This window comes from Triticum urartu, unplaced genomic scaffold, assembly GCF_003073215.2.
Source record: "Triticum urartu cultivar G1812 unplaced genomic scaffold, Tu2.1 TuUngrouped_contig_5464, whole genome shotgun sequence".
NCBI classification, from domain to species: domain Eukaryota; kingdom Viridiplantae; phylum Streptophyta; class Magnoliopsida; order Poales; family Poaceae; genus Triticum; species Triticum urartu.
In genome coordinates, this window is record NW_024116141.1 from 1 (window position 1) to 10276 (window position 10276).

At 46.9% G+C, this 10276-nt stretch overlaps 2 protein-coding genes and 1 long non-coding RNA gene across 3 annotated transcripts; 2 read left to right on the forward strand and 1 right to left on the reverse strand.

Annotated features, from left to right (window-relative positions):
* Positions 1 to 3302: 3302 nt before the first annotated feature.
* LOC125529262 (cytochrome b5) lies at positions 3303 to 4648 on the forward strand. Its single transcript, XM_048693667.1, has 3 exons — positions 3303 to 3586; positions 4020 to 4086; positions 4186 to 4648. Exons 1-3 carry the CDS (start codon positions 3500 to 3502, stop codon positions 4437 to 4439), a joined length of 408 nt encoding a protein of 135 aa, XP_048549624.1. The 5' UTR covers positions 3303 to 3499; the 3' UTR covers positions 4440 to 4648.
* A 608-nt stretch (positions 4649 to 5256) lies between these two features.
* On the forward strand, positions 5257 to 10216 carry LOC125529261. Its single transcript, XR_007292598.1, has 2 exons — positions 5257 to 5609; positions 9813 to 10216. It is a non-coding gene; the product is annotated as an uncharacterized LOC125529261 (long non-coding RNA).
* On the reverse strand, positions 7108 to 10270 carry LOC125529260 (COBRA-like protein 3; the record flags this gene model as incomplete). Its single annotated transcript, XM_048693666.1, is given in 6 exon segments — positions 7108 to 7714; positions 7798 to 8078; positions 8167 to 8326; positions 8769 to 9225; positions 9522 to 9601; positions 10189 to 10270. Coding segments are annotated over 6 exon segments (1356 nt in total), but the record flags the coding sequence as incomplete, so codon positions are not given.
* Between the last annotated feature and the right edge of the window lie 6 nt (positions 10271 to 10276).

The window sequence follows — 10276 nt, forward strand, 5'->3', positions numbered from 1 at the left end:
GGCTCAATAATATGGGAGGCATGATAAGCAAGTGGTAGGTATCGCAGCATAGGCATAGAAAAAGAGTGAGCAACTAGCAAGCAAAGATAGAAGTGATTTCGAGGGTATGGTCATCTTGCCTGAAATCCCGCAAGGAAGAAGAACGAGTCCATGAAGAAGACAAACGGACGTAGACGAACGGGTCCTCACAAACGCGACGTTAACGGAACCAACCCGAAGAAGCAACACCGGAAAGAAGCACACAACATAGTAAACAACCAACACAACAACATGGCATGACGCACAACAAGTATGATGCATGTCCGGTTTAAAGAGGGCATGGCATGGCAAAATGCACAAACAACACTACAAGTTAAATGGAGCTCAATATGCAACTCTGTTGCATATTGACGAAACACCACGTGACTTATTTAGTTCGATCTTGTTTATGTACCCAACAATATTAAATGTTGTTAAACATGGCAAGAGGGGAAGCATGATGAAACTATCTAATCTAGGCAAGTTTAAATGAGGCCGAAACAACAAAACAACAAGTCCGGAAACTCCTCATATGCATATTATAGATTTGGTACTGTTCTGCCCTAAACACAATTTTAGAGTTGTTAAGCATGCAAAGTGAAGCCACCATGTTAAACTAGGCAGAAATCTACCCCATTTACATATAAAGTTTATTTAAAATGGAGCTACGGTTATTTAGTTATGAAATAAATCATTTTAGCAAGTTAATTAAGCAAGTTTAAACAAACAACATCTTAAGCATTTTAAACATAGATGAAAGTTGGATATTATGAATCTAGACAAAATTCTAAACAAGTTTCATATATAAAGTTTTTACATATGATACATGGTTTGAGAGTTATTATATGCATGAAGTATAGGGTCCAATATGTAAATATGCAGTGCACTGGTTTATTAAGAAAATCGCAAAACGGGAAAAAAACAATATGGGCCGAATCTGCTAGCCCAACCGTGTATAGGAGGGGGCACTGGGAGTGGCCTCACCATGGGCTTCGGCCCAGCTGGAGGAGAAGCAGGTCGGTCGGATGAGAGGGTAGGCCGGGTGAGGCGAGCTGGGCCTGCAGCGGGGTGGCCCACCCGGTGGATCTGGAGGTCAACGGGCGCGGCGCCGGGCCAAATCCAGATCAAAGCGAGGCGGCGGACCAGGCGCGGGGTCGAGTGGAGCTGCGTGGGTCAACGGGAGTGAGGCAGGGTCAAGGCGCTCGAGCGGGACGAGCGAAGCTCCTCTGCTTTCGAGCAGAGCGAGCAGGTGCCGGCGATGAAGGGCTTGGCAAGGGCGGCGCAGAGGCTTGGCGGACGGCGGCGTGCTCGGTGCGTCAGCATCGGAGGTCCATGCTTCGGGTGCCCCTGGCGGCTTGCTGGTTTGTGTCCCTGAAGACAGAGAGGGAGAGAGGTGAGGCGAGGGAGAGAACGCGAGGAAGAAGGAGATGGCGGGGGGCGAAGCGTCTGGCGGGTTCCGGGAGTGGCTAGGCGAGGAGGAGGTCCTGCGGGGGAAAGAGCAGCTCAGGAGCGCTCGGAGTCGAGCTCGCGCGCGAGGGACTTGACGGGGAAGCCGGTCTGATGAGGAGGCCGGGGACGACGCTTCGGGAAGAAGATGGCAGCGGGCGGAGGCGACCACCGGTGACGCGGGAGAGGCGAGGGAGGCCGGACGGAGCAATGGATCCAGGCGATGGGGCGGCTTCCTTTGGTTCCCCTGTCCAAGGCGAGGGAGAGAGAGAGTTACGGGGAAAGGGAAGCAGAGGAGAATGAGAAGAAGGCAGGAGAAAGAAGGGAAGGGGGAAAAGGCGGCGCGGTGGTGCTTGAGCATCGGGCAAAGTCGCCGGCGTGGCGAACAGCAGCGCAGGGAGACGGGGTCGAGCGCTCTTGCTCGGGGCCTCGGCAACAACTTGGTGGGATCAAGGGGAGGAGAAAGTGGATCTGGTTGGTTTGGCACGGAATGCAAGGAGGAGGAGGGCATCAGGTGGCGGCCCGGATGGACCAATGGGACAAACGGGCTAAAATCTAGGGATTAGTCTAGGGTTGCTACTATATATAGCAAGCCGGATGGGTTTAGGGGGGTATAAGGTCCCTCCGATCGTAATCGGACGGACGGGGAAAAATAGCTTAGGTAGCCCAAATAAGGAAACAGTGATATTTTGCAGATGTTTGGGGATGATCCGGACATAACGGTAACGACTGTCCGGGTCGGGTCCGGGACAACTTTCGGACGCGCGCGCGAGGAGGGCCGCGGGCTGACGAGAGAGGTTAGGTTGGAACTTGTGGGTTGTACAGAAGGGCTCGAGCTGAGAGAAGAGAAGAGAGAGGCCCGACGACTGTTTTCGGAGAGCGAAAACGTCCGACGTTAGACCGGCTAAAATGCCGCTATAGTTATCCGTTGGGGCGTCAAACGGATTCCGAACGCGATGAAACTTGGCAGGCGGCCTACCTACAACAAAACAACACCGCACGCCAACTTTCAGCCCATTCCGAGAACATTTTCCGGCCACTTATAACATAATATTTCGGACATGCCGCGGGCGCGTGCAAGTGTGTCTGGGCTCAGAACGGACAACGGACGAAACTGGGAGACCCGGACTAATGCAAGGTTTTGAAAAACATGATGATGCAATGCACATGATGACATGACAAGATGCAACACGCAAGCAACAGACAAGGCAACAGCAGTGAATAACTAGAGGACACCTGGCACATCGGTCTCGGGGCGTCACACACCCGCAATACAAAAATTTTCACGAATATAAAAGATGTTCATGAATTTAGAAATGTTAGTGAATTTCAAAAGAAGTTTCCAAGTTTCTAAAATAATCATGAATTCAGGAAAACACGAATTTAAAAAAATTACCTATCGACCAACGTAGGAGCGCCGCGTTCAAATGCTAATAGGCCCAACCGCAGCCCACATCCGATCCACTTCCTCACATGTGGGGCCACGGATACATGAAATAACCTCGATGCACCAGGAGGCTCCATTCATATTCATAGGGAGCTTAAGTAAATTATATCATTACATTATTAAGAGACTAATTGAGATTTATATATTCGTGAACATCCTTCTGTTCCTGCCCATCAGATAAAGCATACAGTACCTTTTTTTAGCAACAGATAAAAATTCCTGCCTTTGTGGGCTACAGACAGGCCATCAATTTGGTGGGGTTGCTTTATTTTTAGAAGGCTTTGGTGGGGTTTTGGTTACACTGGGCTGTGCGATCCATTATCCTAGGCCCACGAGGCCTAAACCCAACCCCGAACTCCCCGAAATCCCCCCAAAGCAGTTCTTCTTTATCCTCAAAAAAAAAATAGCAGTTCTTCTTTCTCTGCAAGGCAAGCGGCGGCAGATTCAAGACCAGATACCTGGTCCAGAATCCAGATAGCCACCTTCTTCTTCCTCTGCAAGCCGGGGCAGATTCACCCACTCCGTACAGCAGTATTCCCTCGCCCTCGCCCTCGCCCCAGCCGACCGGACTGGGAAAGCGAGAGCGAGATGCCGACGCTGACGAAGCTGTACAGCATGAAGGAGGCCGCCCTCCACAACACCCCCGACGACTGCTGGATCGTCGTCGACGGCAAGGTAGCGCCTCCCTCATACCCCTCGCCGCCGATCTGGCTTCAGCAATACTGCCCCTAACATCGGCAGGTAGGTAGGTAGGGTCTAGGGTGTATGGACGCGTTTCGTTGTTGCTAGTTGGGCTTCGACCCCCGCCCTTAGCCTGTTCGACCGAATGCCTGGGAGATCCCGCGCTCGCTTTGTTAGTGAGAAGGCTGCAGGAATCGAAACCGAACGTCTCTGCGAGTGGCGTGGCCTGCTAGTCACCTCGTGGGGCAGTTGTGCTGGGGTATCCTCTGTTGAAGGCAACCACAGCAGATGCCTCTGTTGAGGGCTTTGAATCAAATAGAATTTGTGTCAGCAGAGAGTAGATACGCATTACAATACTACCTGGCAAATATGTTCCACTACTCTGATTCTGTGGCGAGCTCATGCCCTGTTGATGAATACAATGCAGATTTATGATGTGACCGCGTATTTGGATGACCATCCTGGGGGTGCTGATGTGCTGCTTGCCGTGACTGGTACTACTTCTCAGTTCTCACCTCTTGTTTTCATGTTCTTGTTCAGCACATTTTAGTTTCTCATAGGCTGTCTGCTCATACATGATAATCTGTTTCAAGGTATGGATGGCACCGAGGAATTTGAAGATGCGGGCCACAGCAAGGATGCCAAGGAGTTGATGAAAGATTACTTCATTGGGGAGTTGGACTTGGACGAAACACCTGACATGCCTGAGATGGAGGTTTTCAGGAAAGAGCAGGACAAGGACTTCGCCAGCAAGCTGGCGGCTTACGCTGTGCAGTACTGGGCCATTCCGGTAGCAGCAGTTGGGATATCAGCCGTGCTTGCTATATTGTATGCTCGAAGGAAGTGATGATCGGTTATAGGTTGATTGAAGGACCATTTTGGGGTAACCAACACATTTATAGCTGGTTATGGATGGAGAGATTATGTACTTCTGTCCAAAGGGGAAGACACATTGCTGTATTGAGCCCTTAGGTACTTGAGTCAAATATTTGTCCACAAAATTGGTGGTACTATTTTATCAATATGTTATTCAATGGATAGATTCATTTCAAGACCTGAACCATGTGTGTGATGTAAACCCTCTTACGCCTTGAGGCAGCTGCTGGCGCAGATTTCTTCCGTGCCATTATTGCTTCTATTTTTGTTATTTTCGTGGGATGTGCCACGGTACTGCTATTTCTGAATATTGTGATTTTTCAATCCCTCACTTGCTCCTGAATAACCCTGAAGACTTTTGTGTAACTTGTTCTTTTGTAACTTTCAAGATGCAAATTGGGATTTGTTGGCCCCTCCTTTTGAGTCGACATTTGTTGAAAGCTTCCCGTGCAAGCATTTCGTCCATATATTTTCCTATTCGTTTTTCTTCCCCTTGTGTCACCTCACAAGGTGTAGATAGTTGGGCAGTAGACTTCAGAAAGATAGCAGGTAGCTTTTGCCGCCCCCTCTCTTGATATTTCTAAACTGGGGTTGCTTCGCCATCACTACGTAATAGTTGAAGAAATTTTATCATGTGCTACTGCTGTGCTTAGTAACCTAGCACCTGGGTTCGACACAGCCTCTTGGCATTGCATTGTGCAGATAAGGCTTGCCTCAATGCCTTGTATAATCCTTCCCCAGGTGTCACCTGGAAATGTACACCTTACCTGATAGTATTATGCAGGGGTATCACTTGGAATTGATGGTGTTGCTTGAAGGCAGAGCAAAAACCAACATGTGGAAGGTGGTGCTGAGCTTCTCAACCTGGGGCTTGCTTGCAACTGCAACCAGCCAACAAACCAACAGCTACGGGTGAACCATCTCCCTGATCCTTCCATTGCACTGCATCTTTGACTCCTCATGGGTATATATATGCCAGGCCATAGGCAGCACATGTCTACTGATCTCTGAGACTCGGCAGAGGCAACACCGTGAAACTTCCAAGCCGAAGCAATATCATGGCTCCCTTCAACAATGGCCGATCATGCTTTGTTGCAGATGATGATGTTTCTGAGGGCTCGGAAACAGCGTCCTTCATAAGGTAAATTATTTCCAGGATTTCTTATGCTACTATATATATCCTGATGTGTTCTGTAATTTGTACTATAGTAAAGTTGTTATGTTTCGGTTTCATTGCTCTGAATGATACAAGCTTCTCTTGTTTGATTAGTAGTAACATTGCCTGATGATTATTGTTGAAGATATTTTTATATCATTGGGGAGGTTTCTCCCTGGTTCCATTACTAGAACAAAATTTGGATAATTGCAGTCAGTTTTATACGGCCTCATCTCAAACAGAAAAATCATTTAGTGCCGTCGGTCTGTTCTCCAAACTAACAGCAGATGAGCATACCATTTTCTCTCAGAAGAATGAAAAGTAGACGGGCATGTCTTGTCGTCGTCAAAATGGTGCTATTTTGTGGCACAACGGCGCAGCATACAAGCAGCTTACCTCTTTGAATTCAGAAGCAACTTTTTTTTTGGAAACAACGAACCTCCCTCGTCGGTTTCCACTAGAGAAACCTAGAGTCTTACAACATTCGAAGAGAGAGAGAAAGCATAAGAACACCTGGAGCGATATACCCAGGGCAGTTTGTGCATCATCAGGCAAACTAATATATATTAGCTTTCAGGTAACTGTGCAGGTCCTGAAAACCAGCTCACACGCAGCAGTTTCTTCAGAACTTTTAAGCAGGGCCTTTTAGCACTCACACACAAACTGGAACAAGCCTTGTAAAGCAAACTAGAGAGGTTATCACTCAAGGAAGAAAGAAAACAAGAAGGCGGTGTAGTAGAAATCATCCACCCGTGATTCTGGGAACCGTAGGGCCCCATCCATGGCTTCTGTTGTAGATCTCCCGCACCACCTGCCTGATCTTCTCCACAGCGAGCTCAATGCTTCCTGCTTTCAGGTTTGTCTACAAGATTTTCCAGTTGGTGAGATGACTGCAAATATGGAAGATAACTGGTGCAGGATCATTAGGCATTTTCTTATCAAAACATGCTGCATTTCTGGTTTTCCATATTGTCCACCATAGAGCAGTCCCTCCCATCATAGCCATTTTTCTTTTGGCTGGGAGGGAACTGGTCCAGTAAGCCAGAAGTAAGATCGTAAGATCATGAACATCATCAGGCGTCTCACAAGGTCAAAAGCACAGAGAATCACATTATATTCAAACAGCAAATGTTTGATGAAGCAACCCGTTAAACGTAGCAATCAGGAAGACAACCTGGTATGTACGTGGCAAGCATGCTCGTTCACTACTGCATTATTGCAATTTTCTAAATTCATAGTGTGCAGATAGAGAAGAACCATTTCATGCCTCTTTTTGCTGTACATTATGGTTTTATGATCTTAGGTACGTTTCTGTTCAGCCTAGCCTGAGTGTTGTCCTGTGCTTCTTTTGATTCTTGTTAACTCTAGCACTTGTTTCGAAAACGAGAGGGATCAGGAAAACAATGCTAGATTATCTCAACCAACAGCATCCTCTCGGTTTAACAAATTGTACAAAACATTATTATGTAACTCATACAATCACTACAAGAAAGGCAGTCATATGATTCAATTAAAATGTCTGCGTCTGCTATAAAATACAGAAGGTGCAACCATAATTACCTAAATTTGAGTAACTAAGTTCACCAAAGTTTCATGGCCAGTATATACCAAAACAAGAAATACATTTTCAGCCCTTTTTAACTTACAAAACACACACACGTATCAGCTTTCCTCAGCGCGGCACCCGTGTCTTCTATGCAACCGTGGAATGGAATGAACAAATGACCTGTTGCCGCGCACCTCATGGAACATGACAGCGACTTGAAGCTCGCTGAATCTCTTGGTCTCATTTCATCATACGTAATAAGCCAGCAAAGTAGCCAACACAGTCCAGAACACCAATAGTGGGAGCGTCCATGGTTGTTTTGTCAGAGGGCTTGCACTAGGCAACCATGGATAGTCATCGGGAGATGGCATGACACAGTTATCACCATTGAAGTACACACGCCGGGGAAACGCCCATCCTTTTTGGAAGGTGAAAGTCTCCGAGTCCTTCCGCATGAGTAGTTCTGACTGTGCGTTTCCAAGCGGGCCAGCTTGATTGAGCAAATCATTGTAGAACTTCATTCCCCAGAACATTGCGGTGTCATCTGAAATGGGAGGGATAAACACGTCAGATAGGAGGCACATCTCAAGTCAGAAACTAATTAAAACAGTTCACAAGGTGACTTACTTATGCGGCCTCCATATGGGGTAAGTGGCTTATAGTTGAAGCTGAACAGCTTTGTGATATTATCGAAGTTAGGATGCTGGGCAACCATGTTCCAGTCTGTATAATTCATGCGGTAGTTGAAGTTTGTGATGGTGACTTTCACTCTCCAGTAGTCCTTGTAGTTGAGCTTCACATGCCAATGGATTCTTATCGGGCACATGTGGGAAGTACATTGGACAAGAGGCTGGCCAGTTAATTTGCCAGGGCCATTGATGGCAGATTGTAAATAAGGCGAATTGTCACTGTAAAATGGATAGGATTAGTAAGGAATTTGCAGAAGGTTGGAACCTTAATAGGAAGCATAGTAAACAGTAATAATTATTAACTCACTTTACACAGCTTCCTGGACGAGTAATATTGTTTTGGCAGCCACAAGAGCACGTTGGGCAGTTCACAATAGTGTCGTTATAAAACGATGAGAGAGATACACAGCAGGTGGGAGTCTTCTGAGCAAGAAATTGGGAGTATGTGCAGGTTACATTCCACGACACTGCCAATAGAGAATTTCTTTTGTTAATACCCACTAAATAAAGAACATTGTCAGCAATAAAGAATAAAAACTATATGGAACCAATCTGATGTTTCCTGCATTTGAAATCCATTATTTGCAAGTGAACAAAACTAGTTAAGATATTATCAGGCTTAGTGGTGGCTTATTTTCAAATAAATATGAGCTAACATCGATCCTAGGTGATGAACTCATCTCCTCTCGAAAATGAATCACTTCCGATTTCAATGGTTTCACTCCTTTCAGTCTTTCACTAATCCTACACATATTATAACATAAAATTCATTCACAATTAAGGAGCAGAAACGTACAAAAGTGGTACTAAGATGTGTTTAGCTCAATTAGTGTAGCTTGCTAATGCATTTGCGCAAAGTATTAAAGCAATATAGAGCAAGCAGTGAAGAGCAATAAGTGGGCAACTTACTGAGAGCTTGGGTTACCCTGCGCCCGTCTGACGAGTAATACTTGGTAGGCCTGCCAACAAGAGCACGCCCACATGTGTACCCCGGACCTGGGGCCCTAAGGGTGAAGTTTTTCGGCATCTTAACCGTCTTATTGGTAGTCCCAGCAAGACCTACACTAATCTGGAAGGAGGATGCAGCATTTCCTGGGTCCTGGTTAAATGTCTTTATAACTCCTGCCTTGCAACAATTGGCAATTTGCTGGTTGAATGGGGTGCCCGGAAGAAGATCGACAATCGTTGGATCTCTCTTGCAGCAATGGGGAGGGGCACTCTTGAATTTTGAGCAATCACCCTGCTCAGTAGCCTGAGCCCCCACCATCGACCAGATGACCTCTTTCTTTGCCCATGACCATCCCAGCTGCCACCCAGGTGCAGGTATGTGTCGGAACTGCTGGTAGTTGAACATTGTCACTGTTGCCTGCACATGATAAGTTTGGGAAAAAAAGATCATGATACAAGTAGAGGTGACCAGATATCCAAAATCTGCTGGTAATTGTACTTGGTGGCTACTATATTGTTTGTGGCAAAGTTTGTAACCAACTATTAGCCATGCTACTTGTCAAGGTCAAAATCATGAGCTAATATAAATATATAATACCACTTGGCATGAGTGGTGAGCTATCTCAAAAACAATGAAAAAATAATATAAATATATAATAGGCTAATAGGTTGAGATGAAAGACAGAGCTGTTGATGTGAAGAGGTGCTACTTACCACATAACCATCAGGAGTCCACGAAATAATATCCCATTTTATGGTGATGTTGCCGTTTGGATCCAGCGAATCATAAGCCTCTGCGTGAACAAACAAACAAAGGGTGCATACATCAGATACATACATGGAAAGAAACTAAAGAGAGAAGTTGAATTGACACGCTAGATGCACTCTATGTTACTACTACTTCTACATCATAATTGCAGTTTGCAGGATTTATCCAGTGGATACTTTCTAGCAGCAAAGCAATTGGTCGATATGTTTGTACTGATCCGCTTCCCTCCTGGACAGATCTATCGCCGCAGAGCTCGCCACGAGCAAGTGTCAACAAGATCGGCAGAGTGGCAGCGGGGAAGCTTGACAGATCGCTCGTCTCACAGATAGGAATAGCTTCCTAATTTGGCTTCAGAACTCGGACAAGCTCTAAATGAACGGACAGGACTAACCCGGTGGGATCAAAATTAGAAGCCACCGACACCGACAGCACTAACTAAACGGGAGCGCGCATTGACCAGCGCGCGGAGCAGAACCCGTGCGACCGCCTCGTCTCACCGATGCACCGCGGCGATCGGGATCCGTTTACCGATTCGCCGGCTCCAGGCACGACGACGAGGAACGAGAGAGAGGGAAGGACCGGGCGGGCGGGAAGGAGAGGAGCTAGCCGAACCTGTGGTGGCCGGTGCGGAGAAGAAGAGCACCGCCGCGAGCAGCACGGCGCAGCAGGCCGCGGAACTGGAGCTCCCGGCGACAGCACC

Excerpts from the sequence above, each read along its gene's own strand:
- LOC125529262 (XM_048693667.1), top strand. The coding sequence starts at position 3,500 with ATGCCGACGCTGACGAAGCTGTACAGCATGAAGGAGGCCGCCCTCCAC. Across the intron at positions 3,587-4,019 it reads GGATCGTCGTCGACGGCAAG|ATTTATGATGTGACCGCGTA; the intron begins GTAGCGCCTCCC and ends AATACAATGCAG. Across the intron at positions 4,087-4,185 it reads TGTGCTGCTTGCCGTGACTG|GTATGGATGGCACCGAGGAA; the intron begins GTACTACTTCTC and ends ATCTGTTTCAAG.